Source organism: Exophiala mesophila, assembly GCF_000836275.1.
Source record: "Exophiala mesophila strain CBS 40295 unplaced genomic scaffold supercont1.1, whole genome shotgun sequence".
NCBI lineage: Eukaryota > Fungi > Ascomycota > Eurotiomycetes > Chaetothyriales > Herpotrichiellaceae > Exophiala > Exophiala mesophila.
In genome coordinates, this window is record NW_015622504.1 from 4,620,195 (window position 1) to 4,634,424 (window position 14,230).

Here is a 14,230-nt window from a genome sequence, read left to right on the forward strand (position 1 = left end):
TCCTGCAACATGGAGGCCTCCACCGTCACCGCCTGCGTCTCTCGGGTCAATATACTGAACCAGAGGTCTCCAACGAAGTTTCGACAGATCATGTTGAAAACCCGCCCGAGCACCCCCTCCAGTCGAGAGCTTGCTTGCTCCAGACTCTCGCAGGGTTCCACGTCGAAAACCACCTGTACAGGAGACTGGACCTCCCGGCCCACAAGGCCATCTCCTTCTTCCTGACCCTCGTCCTCCTTTGTCCCATCGACCTGTGCCTCCGCTTTCTTGCGGGGTTGCCGCTTATGGCCCGTCACCTCGAAGTAGATATGGTCTTGTTCTCGACCAATCCCATGTTGGAGGAAGTTCCACGGCCTCCCTTTCTGTCTCTTGGCTCGGGCGTCTTGTGGGAGCGCGTTATAAATTCGCGGAGCATCCCAACCCTCTGCCACAAAAACTCGGAGCATCTGACCCCAGACGTGGTTGGCATATCGCTTTGCGATCTCGTCCAACGTCAGGTGCGCAGGGAGCACTGTGTCTCCTGCTGGATAGTTAGGATACACCGACTTGCCGATACGTGCCCGATCAACGATCAGTGGCCACTTTGTTCGGGGCTCGGTTTCGTCCCCAAACAGCGCCATCAGATCGCTCCCAGAACCAGCCCCGAGCGGAATTCGACGAGGGGTTCGGGGTAGAACGGTCCCCGCTGGATATCTAGTGTGGACCCCAGACTTGGTGATCGATGGCCGATGGTGTTGTGACCCACCCAGTGACGGGAAGGCCACGGTTCCACCTTGGCTCTGGTCACTTGCTCTTGCAATAGGCTGAGTCACCTCAGCAGCAGTATCTTGCTGAGGCACACCAGCACCCAAACCCAGGCTTGGATAAGCAACTGGCCCTGGGCCGACCATAGCCTGGTCGCCATTCATCATTCCGGGATCCACCCTAGCTTCGGCGGTGTCGAACCAGCTAAAGTCAATCGGGAATTGACTGTCGTCGACTAAATATCGGACGCCAAAGTCCTCGTTGTAAGGAAGAGGAACGCTGTGACCTGCGTCATTATCGGGTGTCTGAGTGGCATAGTTGTAAGTGCCATTGGTCATGAAGGGATTCCATTCCAGTCCCTGGTAGGTGTCAGTTGAAGATCGAAGTGGATTGGGCTCAGGTGTCAGGGGCTCCCATACCTCAACGTCACTTGGCATCATCTCATCAAGAGGCGGATATACTGATTCTCGAAGGTGGTCGTCGTTGTTGACGCCACCTCCGTTGTGCTCGGCGGCCTCGTATTGAGGCTCCACCACCCAAGCAGGACTATCTTGTCTTTGTCTCTGCTCGGGTGCTTCACTGATTCGTGAAGCAAGCTCTGGGTTCTCAGTGAATGCCAGCATGTCTTGTTCTCTCAAGACTCGCTTTGCCGACATTTTAACTGAAGGAGAGGATGTAGAGGAGGAACAAGAATTGAGAGAGGTGAAGGTAAGCTTGAGAGAGAGAGAGAGTGAGATCGCTGACTCAAGGTGATGGTGGTGTTGATCTGTATGATCTGTCGAAGGTCAGCTTTCTTCTTCTCGATGAACTTGTGGGAGAGAAAGGAGACAACAAGAAGTTCGATGGAGAAGAATCTTACTTATATGATGACCGTTCTTGTTGTCTTGTCGAGAGGAAGTTGGAACGATGATGACGGTGATATTGAATAAAAAGGAGGGAAAGATGGATGGAAGGCTCTGTTCCAGGAATATTTATAGGCTGTGTGTCTGAAGCCTGGAAGTTGAGAGCGAACGGCCAGGTCAGTCAGAATCAAAGAAGGTCCGGTCACAATGCCTTCTGATCACGAGGAAGCCGCTCACAGGTCAATCCTCAATCACCCAGGAATGAACGCGCCTTGTCTGGTCTATGACCGAAGGAAGGAGTATACAGAGAATGGTTTGAAGGATAAAGAGGAAAGAAACGGATATATTGAGAGTTTCTCTTCTGGTTTGTTCCTGGTTTTCTACTCGGTTTGTTGTGGCTTTGGGCTTTGCTCTTTGCCTCTGGCACAATGGATCTGATAGTGAAGACGCGTCGCTCTATCAGCCGAAGAAATCCCGGTCTGTTCAATTACAGCAGCCTACAGGTTCAGTCTACAGTTACGATCATCTTGAACAGACGGAAGAACAGGTTCTTCCGATGCTTTTACAGTCAGAGGTGATCCCAGGTTCTTTCTCGTGACTGTTTGCTGAGTCTTTCGTGAAGATGGAAGAAGAAAGAAGACTGGACCAAGAGAGGGACAATGACTGAAGGATCAGAGACAAAGCGGCAGAATGGCATCTCGAAGTCGATCTGATAAATCCTATAAGAAGAGACATGCTGCTGCTGCTTCTTCTTCTTCTTCTTGAATCAGGTTGCTTGCAATCCTCAAGCTCTCTATTGGGCGGGATTGTGGGTGATGCCTGAATTCTGAGGACCCACTTTGTTGATCTGCTTCTGATTCTTTTTCAATTGCCACCTTCTTCTTGTTCTCTCTCTCTCTCTCCCACCTCTTCATCCTCTTTCTCTTTAACCTTTTTTCTCTTCCTCTTCCTCCCCTCTCCCTATCTCACTCTCCGTCGAGATCTTTCCCTTCCTTCCTTCCTTCCTCCTCATCTCCTCTCATCCTCGACCTCATCCTCCTCTCCCACGTCCTCATTGACTTGACTCCGTCTTGTCTTGATCTCGTTTGATCAAGACAAGACGGAGTCATGTCAATGTCTCATCATGGTGACAATTGTCAGTGCCTAGCATGATGATGAGGTAAGTGAGTCACTCGGTCGAACAAGACTGTCAATATTCCCTTCGTTTGACATCTCATACTAACAGATTAACCTCAGTATAAATAAAATTAGCGAACGCCCGGGGTGTCTTACCCCCATCAAGGAGATTCTCATCTCAGGGTTCTAGCCCTCCTGGGGCTCTGCTCTTCGTGGCCAAGTATACATGTTCCTAGCTCTATGGCCCATTACAACATGCTAACAGCGTACTACCCGATAGTCTAGGGCCCCTTCTTCCTAACGAAGGGATTCCAACCCGACGCTGATTCATGGCACTGGCGCAAGCAGCGCCATGTATTCGGCGTGTCAACCAGCTCCATGACCCAAACAATGCCCAGGGTCTTTACCCTCCAGATGCTCTGCTCTTTGTTGCCAAGTATATACCATCCTAACTCAATGGACTACGACTATATACTGACAAGTTACCAGTTTGTCTACCCAGCGCTCTATTGAGCAACTGCAAGAGGCATGCGAAGGTGTCTTTGGATCCTATTGTCCTTGCCATACGAAGGTCAAACACGACAAGAATGGGCATCCTTACGCCTTTGTCCAATTCCATGTACGATTTCTTACCCCCCTCCAGCGATACCAGAATTACCTAACGAAGAAAACAGAACATCAACGATGCCCACGTAGCCGTCGAAGGCTCTAAGGACTTATCGCTAAGTGGTCGTAAGATCCGAATCGAGTTTGCTAAAGCAGAGCGTGAGTACCTTTCCTCCATAGAAGAGAACTGTCTTGTACACTGGCTGATCTAACTAGGTGCTGTGATTCTTTCCCGTATCGACGGGTATGCCATCTCAATGAATGAAGCAATGAAAGCTCTGGAGGTTTACGGCGCCATTGAAGCCTGTAAGCCTAGCAGCCTAGGATGGCAGACGATATAAACTTTATCGGGCAAGGAATTACGGAGGATTGCAGAATGGTGGTTTATTATTTACAGGGCTTGTTGGTCATTGACCTTCCACAGTCCAAACACTGTCACTGACAGTACACTTGGGAATATTCGTCGGGCGGAAAAGATCACACTCAGACCTTTTCCACCGGGGTTGCTAGCTGGGACTGATCAAAAACCGAGAAAGGGTACGCCTGGTAGACACCGAGGGCTCTGGTTGTAATCTCCAGAATCAGGAAACAAAGTTTTAATCACAATCGTAGAGCATAGTCTCTTTCTTTCTTTGCCATCGACCAATGACTGTAGCTGTAGCTTGCAACCCTGCCCTCAAGTTTGTTGGGCAACCTCTTGAGAGACAACTACCACCCAGATGCGTAGAAAACGACGTGCTGATACTGATCATTACTCAAAAGAATGACTTGAAGTCTCAAAACAACCATGATGACTCAGAATCAGACTCGGCCAGTAGATGCGATGAAATTAATCATCGATCATCTCATACCCTCACCAACACCCAAATCTACTGATTCCTTGGTTCAACAGTGAAAAGTCACATTCAGAACTTTGGAAATCCAGATCGGCATCTTTTACCATGAATATTGTGTCTATAACCTCTTCCTTTTGAGGGTACCAACTGATCTACCGTCTACCGTCTGGTGGGCGAGATATGACATCCAACGACATCCATTTGAGCCCTCTGAGAGCCTCGAGGAATCTGGTGTACTGTCTTGACCGGGATAGACAGGAGAGGGAGGGAGGAAACTAGTATCAGCTCACATGCTGGTCCACTTTTTTCGCTTACTTGAATTCGCTGCTCTACCACCCTGCGCTGGACGCAATGTAGTGGGGCAGCAGGCGAGACAAATAGCATGTGTACAAAGTAAAGCTGTAGCTTGCAAAAAGACTCAAATGGCTTGAATTTTCTTCGAATATGTGGTGGACACGAATGATATTGAAGTTCCAAGGTAAGTAGACCACTCGAGTGGTGTGGTGGTGTTGGCTCAGCCTGCGCTGACCTTTTCTGAGGAGAGAAAGGATGTTGGGCCAGCACAACCACCACCCGCCACACCACCACACTCCTTCAAATCTATATTTCCTGATCCCCCCCATCTTCAAAGCTATGAGCTGAGGGTTTGGCTAAGCATAAAACTTGACTTTCTTCATCAAGACCCAAGAATGAGAACGACGAAACTCAACCCACTTTTCAGAGATCGATAAAACCATCGAAATCTCTGCAAACCCTCCTCCTGACTGTAACCCACTCCCTGTTTCACAACAACGATATCCCCACCGAACTTGACATGCCCATCTGTCCAGAATATCCTTACACGAGGTGGAATAGGTCCCAAATCGGGGATACATCCTGAATTTGCGGATTGCTTACACTACTCAACCGAGTGGAAAGTGGCGCCGAACGCGAAAGTAACGTCAAGGTAAACAAAACCAACCTTATTTCAGTCCACATATTAACAGAAGCTCATCGTATATACCCGAATTGAGAAATCATCCCAGCAATTTCCCCAAGGGATTCGAGGAGCCCGCTCCAAAGATACAAAGTCATCCTTTGGGAGTCCCCACGATTGGAAACTCTCAGCGACAACTCCTCGAAGGGTTCAATCAGATCAAGTTCGATAGAGACATCGTGAGCAGAAGAAAATAATTGGATAAACGAGGACAATTGAAGTTCTTTCAAAGGAGAAAATATTTGGTTTGAGTCTTCCATTCAATCACATGGATTGGCTCGAGTGTCTGCGCCGGTTGCTTTGATGGGGTTGGGGCCATAAGAGGACCATACTCCCTCCCTGGCTCCACTGTTTGTGCAGGATGTTATGAGGGAGTCGGTGGCATTCCTAGCATCACTGGCCGCCGTGTGTGCCGGATGCTATGGAGGGGTTGGGGGCACAAGATGGTCACCAAAATCCCACGCTGGATTGACAGTCTTGTGCAGGATATCATGAGGAAGAGGGAGATACAGGGGGATCAAACCCCGTCACTGGCTCATGTTCACTATTAGGTCAAGTTATCTGGTCTAGCTATTCGGAGAGGCGCTGGAGCTACAGGGAAAGACCACTTTTGCCAACCAAGTACTAACCACCCACTGTTACATATCACCCCAACTTCCAAGCTCCGATGCACTCTCCAGGAGATCCCACTTCAGGATTGTCACCCGCTCCTCGCTCCTCGCCACTATCAAGTTCTCTCAGTCACTTCTTTACGGAAAAGAAGTATACTCTGCCACAACACAAGCTCTCTAAGAGCGCTTTCGCGCCAGTCGGTTTGCTAGCCAGGTAAGGTCCCCGACTGGAAGATTCACAGGGAATGCAACCGAGGCCAAGATTTGCACCGCCAACAAATACCAGCACAGGATGCAGACGACAAAGCCACATGCCCCGGCCGCAGTCATGAGATTCGTCGCTGCGATCCCCTCGGCAGCCTTGAAAAACACCCCCGAGAGGCACCCTAGCATAGGGACCAAAAGTAGGAACGTCAACATAAGCACCAAGTTGGTTTTCAGGGAGGCAATAAAGTAGATAAAGCAGAGTAAGCCCATATAAAGCGGGAAATATGCGAATGTCGCATTGAAAGTGGGGTTTGTAAGTGCTGTCTCTGGTGATTGTGGTTGATAAGCCGCGGCAGCATTGTAGAATGGAGTCAACGTGGCTCCGAATGACAGCCAGAAAGCTCCAAAGGATCCGAAGACTGCAAATTGGAAGGTGTGTCCAAGGAAGAACTCGAGGAAGGACGCAATAATCATGAGAAGGCCACCGAAGAAATAGAAGACACCGCTAGAAGAAGGTCAGTCTCTGGCTTCTTGCATGGTAAATGAACGATCAGGACTTACACTTCAGCGGCTCCTAGGCCGCCGGCACCACGCCACCCCATCAAAGCATTTGTTACGGGCGTGAGGGACATCAGAAACCCAAGTAAGGCCCTTGATTATTCGTCAGTATACATTGCCAATATTCACCCGAAGCAGGGGGTATATCATACATTGGCATTGGATTTCCCAGAGCAGCCTGAACACCGGCGACCGGATTGAGCTCCATCTCGATGTGTTTAGATTGGGTCTCGGCAGGCACTTGATCTTCGAACTTGTGTTGTTCCACGTTCTCTATATCGGATAACGAGCTCTGGCCGTTGGGACCCATTGGACGTGTGGAAGCCTAGAGTTCGTGTGTGTGGGAGAAGGGGAAGGGAAAGACAGACAACTGGATTACTAGATGTAGATAGTGGAAACCACTGATTTATTGACAAGACGCTTTACTCAAGTCTTGTAAACCGCACAGGGGCTTGGGAATAGTCGGACGATGTTTATATATTCTTCCATCTATTCAATGGGCTTGGTGCCACATTCGTAGTCTGAGTGGAATTGGCCCGGAAGCAGAGCCCAGATACAAGCGAACAGGAGAAACTCAATACAAATTATTGCTGTCAAACCCCAGCTATTACGGGGCGATGGATCTCCTGGATGAAGATCCCTGGCATCAACAATGACGGGGGCTTTCTGGGGCTCCGCATTCAACTCCTAGCCTTTCGAACTAGCGACAGATAGAGTCATTCCCTCGGGCCGTCTGGAGGGGGTTGGCTTGTTTCGGTCAACTGGAAGAGAATTGTCAAAAGATGGCTTGATCTGAGCTGGTTACACATAACAAAGAACTCAGTTCAAGGCTACGGAGAGCGAATGGGGCAGGCATGAGGACCACTAAGAGCTCGCTCCACTAGGAGCACATGATTGGATCGAACGCGCTAAGGATAGCGTTTTAACTCCTTTTCAATGCTGTAGCACTCTGGAGCGGCTCCGCCATGAGGCTCGCAGCTCACAAGCCCTGTCTTTTTGTACTGTAGTCGACAGCAGGGAGATTTCGGTGTATGATTTACAGTAAGACTCGAAGTAGAGGATACTTGATAAACTATGTACGTGTACCTTGATAGAAATGGACAGTAAGGTCAACTAGGCGTGATGTGTGACTTGAAGATACAATCACTGCCGCAGTGATGTATGCCAACATAGAAATAGAAGCTTCAGAGAAGACAATCCAAGAACATCATAGTGTTCTAGATAGACACAACCTCCCTGGTGTTAACGGCCGGATTGTGGTCTCAGCAAGCTCAGTGGACGACAGGCTATTCGATACCTTGTTGCTCAAAGTTAGAGGTGAAAAATCCAAACCATTGCCGTATTGTGATATTTCTAACCTTTCTTTGATAGGCATCGTTCTCATATCTCATAGCGAAGAGGCATCCATCGAAGACCTCATCACGCTGACCGATGTTAAATCTCTGGCACACTTTGAAAAAGACGCAGAAACTGGCGATAGCGTTGCGAACTTTCACTTCGACCTCCCTATTGATGCTCCAAAGCTATTTGGCGGAACTAGATACCTTCCACAGTCAGGCGCAACCAAAGGCCACGCTTCCCAAAGCCCAAGTCCTGGTTGCCTCGGTAGTCCGAGGATAGTCGAAGGACTCTGTGAGGTTTTGTACTGGATAGATGCAGAGTTTCGACTCAGGGGACAAACTGTTGGCTGTCTCTCAAAGCACCTCGAAGTCTCGAACCTCTACCCAGGGTTCCAAATCACATTCCAGCAACCAATTCATCTTCCCCTCAAAGAATCAGGTGGACTTTTTCAGAAACCCAGCCATGAGATAGAGGTGAACCTTTCGTTGGTTCTTCAGCAAGGAGAGCCACCCCAAAAGGCCCAAGATGAGGCACATGGTGGTTCAAATGGGTCTCTTCAATTATGTCTTGCGATGAACGCCCAAAGCGTTTCCGAAAGGCGTCTACCTTGGAACACTAGACAGTCGTTGAAATGCTACATCGACTACAAATGGGAAACGAAGTTCTCTTTTGCAACTGGCAGGGATCAAATGGAAACGAAAACGAACCTCGACTGTAAGCCGCTTGTCTTCCGTTCGAGGTCACAAACATCAACCAAGCGTTGCGGTGTCTACCTCCGGCCTGAGGTGGTGCACTCTTCATCTCACTATTACTCTGCACTCTGTCAGCTCGACCTCGCTGTCCCCAAATTCATCCAAGAGCCGTCTTTTCAGCGAGGATTACTAGCAAGGGAATACAACTTAATTGTGTCCATTACCTTTGACAGGCTTGACGGGCTTCGGTTGACAGGAATCGAGAGGGTTTTCGAATTGGTAGTAAGCCCTGACGAAGAACACACGAAGGCTATCTGTGATGGAGGCATGCGAAATGGAAAGTCGGGTTCAGGCTCGCAAAATGAGGACGGTGCAACGAAAGCTGCTGTTGGGTGTTCAAATCACTTGCCACTCTATTGCTAGCTCCAATCAGTGGAGAATCGACTGCGGACCAAGCTTGTGAAACCGAGGCAGGTTGTAAAATAGTGTCGTGGATAGGTTCAGATCTCTAGTGGAACTTGAAAGAGATGGTACCTGAATAATAGGAGGTTAGTCTAAAGAACACTCGGTCAGAAGGAGGGGCTTTGATAGTAGCCGGGCCATACATAGTGTTGATGCCATAATAGATGCAAGATTCTGAAACTGGGACAAACCAATAATTGGCTCCGCACCTCGCTTGACGTCCAACATAAGTGAAGCCAACTTGTTCCTTTTTGGACCACTGGTCGGCTACAACCATGGTATGTGTGGAGAAATGCGAAACTTCCATTCCAGCGCCAGGTCCTGGCAGCCGAGACTGCTACGCATATTGCTCCATTAGCTTCACACTTTACAATAGGAACTTGAAGATCCGTGTTCTCGAGCAAATACGAAATTGGTGGACGGCGTCTCCACAGCTGCGGCCTCATGGGTGTGCGGAAATCACGAGTTTTGATATCACGCTGGGCCGATGCCGCTTATCTATGTACCGGAGACATGTAAAAGTAACCAATAGAGACAAAATGCAGAATTAATTAGATTCCTCTTTGTTCAAGTCCACTATCGAGTTATGGTCGGAGCCCGCTACGCCGCCGGCTCCGCATGCTTTGGCATCTTTAGACTTCCCCATGGGGCGTGGCGCGGGGACTTTCGAGTATGACAGAAGACACTTTCACCCGGGAACAAACCTCCACCCAGGGATACTTCGACTCGCCTTGGTGCCGAGCACAATTCCAGGAGGTGTGTTAGCTCAAGGATATAATGTCCATAAGAGTAGATCGAGGCCACAAACAGAAGTATCAATTCGTGAGTTTTCATCGCAAAGAGAAACATTAGCAATGGCACAACCAACTGTCTCATCAGGGAGTTCCCTCAAAACGGAGTTGACCCAGTTTGCCCATCGTCGTAACAACGAAGGGCCTTATGCTGATAATTTGGACGTGGATGTCTTGATCGTGGGAGCTGGCTTTGGTAAGACTTGACTTCCCCAACTGCACAAACAATCGAATGAGCTGACTTAGGTTCCAGGTGGTACGTATCTGCTGTACGAGCTTCGCAAAGCTGGTTACCAGACTGTCGTGTACGATGCTGGTACATCTTTCGGAGGCACTTGGAGATGGAACATCTATCGTAAGCCGACCAAACATGCTCGCTGGCCGACAATGCTAACCTCCTCAAGCGGGAGCGAGAGTGGATAGCGAAGTTCCTATCTACGAGCTTCCAATTCCGGAGGTCTATAAAGACTGGCACTGGACCACCAACTATCCAGACTGGAAGGAGCTACAAGCTTACTTTGCTCATGTCGATAAAGTCCTAGGCCTGTCCAAAGATGTTGCTTTTCAGACTGTGGTCGTTGGAGCTGAATTTGACGTCCAGTCAGGAAAGTGGACTGTTACTACATCTGATGGTCGCCACGCAACTGCTCGATTTCTCATCGCAGCCACTGGTTTTGCAGCCAAACGCTATGTGCCTCCTTTCAAGGGTATCGACAAGTACAAGGGTGTTATCCACCACACCTCTTTCTGGCCGAATGAAGGTGTTGACGTCAAGGGCAAACGAGTCGCAGTTGTTGGATCCGGAGCGTCAGGAGTTCAAGTTGCTCAGGAATGGGGACCTGAAGTCAAGCAAATGTACTCTTTCCAGAGAACTCCAAATCTCGCAATTCCGATGGGGAAGAAGGCCCTTACAAAGGAAGAACAGGATCATCTAAAGGTCAATTATCCGACGATCCATGAATTCCGTTATCGATGTTTTGCGGGCTTCCACTACGATCTTTGCGAGCGAAATACCTTCGATGATACTCCAGAAGAGCGGGAGGCCTTCTATGAGAATCTATGGCAAATTGGAGGGTTTCACCTATGGCTCGCTAATTATAAAGACTACCTCTTCGACGAGAAGGCTAATCGCGAGACCTATAACTTCTGGCTTAAGAAACAACGAGCTCGTATCAGCGACCCGGTTAAGCGAGACTTTCTTTGCCCACTTGAGCCACCCCACCCTTGGGGAGTGAAACGACCCTGCCTGGAGCAGAACTACTTCGAGGTCCTAGACCAGGAAAATGTCACGATTGTCGACATCAGTGATAAGTCAGGCAATGAGATTGCTGAGTTCACCGAGAAGGGAATCAAGACGACAGATGGCAAGGAGTATGAGGTCGATGTGGTAGCCCTCGCTACCGGCTTCGATGTCGTGACTGGCAGCCTCACCCAGATGGGCTTGAAGTCTATCAAGGGCACATATCTCGACGATGAGTGGAAGACTGGAGTAAACACATTCCTGGGTGTCACTATCCCAGGCTATCCCAATCTATTTCACGTCTACGCGGCGCACGCTCCAACACTGCTATCTAATGGGCCTTCGTGCGTCGAGGTTCAGGGCCGATGGATCAAAGACGCTATTAACATGATCAATCGACAAGGTATCAAATATATCAATCCCACGACCGAGGCGAGTGACGAATGGAAGGCTAAGATTACCCATCTAGCCAACCAGACACTCTTCCCCAAGGCCAACCGGAGCACATACATGGGAGGCAGTATTCCAGGCAAAGCCCGCGAATTCGTTTGTTATCCAGCGGGATTAGGTACCTATGGAGCGGAGATCAGGGGGCATTTGACGGGCTTCAAGGGGTTCGATGTTGTTAGGCCTTAGTAAATGTGTTGCCCAGACTCACTCTTCAAGAGGGTACTGCTGCAAAGGTGGACCGAGGTAGATAAATAGACTTTACATTCTCTACAAAATATGGCGAGGCTAGTCAGTCCTTTTGCTGTAGCCATCATCGATGTTAGTGAGCATCAATTGAAATTAACTTATGTTGTCTCCCTCAAGGTCCTGGGGCCCTAGCTCCTTTGATTTATGAGTGAAGCCCATTTTCTACTGAGAGAGAATGACACCAGCTTACATACCCAAATCTACTCGCATTGTCAACAGGAAACGATATGGGAAGTGTTGGACAGGTCACAGTGACTATCTGACACTGCTCATCCTGCACCGTTGTATAATTTCCCAATATGTGTTGACCAACTGTCAAGTTCAGAGAGCGGGACCGCCATCGGGAATCACAGAGCTCGAGTCTAACACACTATAACACACTAGCTCTGATACTACGTTGCCCTAGCGCACGGTGTGCTGGGGCGGAGAAGTAAGCTTTTCTTCCATAGGTTAGTCCAAGGTTGGGTAAAAGGCGGCTCCGCTCGCCAAGGCCGGAGCCGCTTCGAATGGGTTCGTCACACTCTTGCTTCCTTTGAGCCTAACGCCCATAGCATACGCGTCAAGTTGTTGCAATGCCCTCGAGTTCTCCTCTGAGATTAAATGACAGACAAAGTAGTACTACCTTTTGAAAGGCGGAGCCAAACAGGCGACAGAACAGCTAACCCCATGATTCGTTCTGCCAACCCCCGCTCTGGGGTTACGGCACGCTTACCCTCCTGGGGAACCCTGTGTCTACGATTTCCAGAAGTTCAGCTGCTTGGTGTTGTTTTGAATTTCAATCTTACTGCTGATGCTCATCATGGGGACAGCGCTTTGTACACATTCGGAATTCTGGAATTGGAGCGGGTCCGAAGTCGTGGATCATTTGGAGCGATAAAGAGAGCGCTTAGAAAGAAACTGTCGCTGCTGACCTCAAGAAGGCTACCATATATGACATGAATCCCTAGAGCTTTACAGTCTCAACAAACTTATTCATATTCACTACCACAGTAAATCAATCTGCCCCCAATGGCGAAACTAACCTCCACCGGTGTCTCGGCTTTGCAAAGCCTGATGGACAACATGACCGCCGACCCTGTTAAGAATGCAGCGGGTGTCGTCTTTGTGGCAGTGAACAAGCAAGGAGAAGCGCTCTTCGAACATGCTTCAGGTACTGCCGGCTTAGGCATAGATACACCAATGACCACCGATCACTCTTTTTGGATTGCGAGCTGCACCAAGATGATCACTGGACTTGCTTGCATGCAACTTGTCGAGCAGGGAATCTTAGCACTGGATGATGTCGAGCTCGTTGAAAGACTCTGTCCTGTAAGTTCTCTGAGTTCTCGCTTGGGCGTCCCTGAAGCTGGCTACAACAATATTTCTGCCCTTCTTCAGCCACATTTCCTGGCTTCATGTCTGGCTCTGGCTAACCCCTTTTCAATTGCAATAAAACAGGAGCTGAAAGAGGTCAAAGTGATTGAAGGCAACCAGCTGGTTCCAAAGAAGCGAGGAATTACTCTTCGTATGCTCCTTTCGCATACAGGTCAGTCTCCTCTAGGTTTTTTTGACAACCTACACATGGTTCCTCAAAGTATATGTCAACTAATCACTCCCAACAGCCGGCTTTGGCTACTCCTTCTTTGACAAGAGATTGAACGATTTCTATGGCGCCACTGGACTTAACGAATTCTCCGGGCTTAAGTACGACTATCTATCCCAACCTCTCGTAAACCAACCTGGAGAGGTGTGGGAATATGGCATTAATATCGACTGGGCGGGCATATGCCTCGAACGCGCTACCGGTTTGACGCTGAATGACTATTTCCAAAAGTATATCCTAGAGCCCATAGGGCTTTCGCACATTAATATGTTTCCCACCGAGGATATGAAGTCGAAACTCGCATATATGCATTCTCGCGACCTACACACAGGAGATCTCCAACTTGCAAGAGACGGCCACATCAACCGCGCTCCTCTTGTTGCTACCACCAAGACTGAAAAGGACGCCATATTTCAACAAGGCGGCGCCGGCTGTTTTGCACGGCCCAACCAATATGCCCAAATCATCAGCGTATTGTTGAATGATGGCGTCCACGCCCCGACAAACGTGAGGCTGCTCAAGAAGGAGACTGTCGAGGCCATGTTCACGAACCAGATTCCACAGCTACCCGATTTCGCGAGACAGGGCATTTCCCCTCCCAAGTTGGAATACTCAAACCCTCTGCCTGAATTATACCCAGAGCCGCACGACGTTCCTCAAGGCTGGGGTCTCACCTTCTTCTTGCACCTTAAGGATAGTGCGGTGCACAGTAAAGGCACAGGCTGGTGGGCTGGCCTACCCAATCTGTTTTGGTGGGCTGATCGGACCCGAGGCGTCGGAGGGATGATCGCAACCCAGATCATCCCGTTCGCAGATCCAAAGGTAATGGGGCTCTGGGCAACCATGGAGGCGACCATCAATGCAAACCTCGCTCCTTGAGCCTAAGTTATGACAGCCCTGCTGCTAGATGGAATATTTGAGTCCTGGGGT

General features: G+C 49.3%; 1 protein-coding gene across 1 annotated transcript; it reads left to right on the forward strand.

The window, feature by feature from the left end:
- Positions 1–3,031: 3,031 nt before the first annotated feature.
- Positions 3,032–3,649, forward strand: PV10_01473 (uncharacterized protein; the record flags this gene model as incomplete). Its single annotated transcript, XM_016365690.1, has 4 exons — positions 3,032–3,138; positions 3,192–3,321; positions 3,377–3,467; positions 3,525–3,649. The coding sequence occupies 4 exons, from the start codon at positions 3,032–3,034 to the stop codon at positions 3,647–3,649; spliced, it is 453 nt and encodes a 150-aa protein (XP_016229339.1).
- Between the last annotated feature and the right edge of the window lie 10,581 nt (positions 3,650–14,230).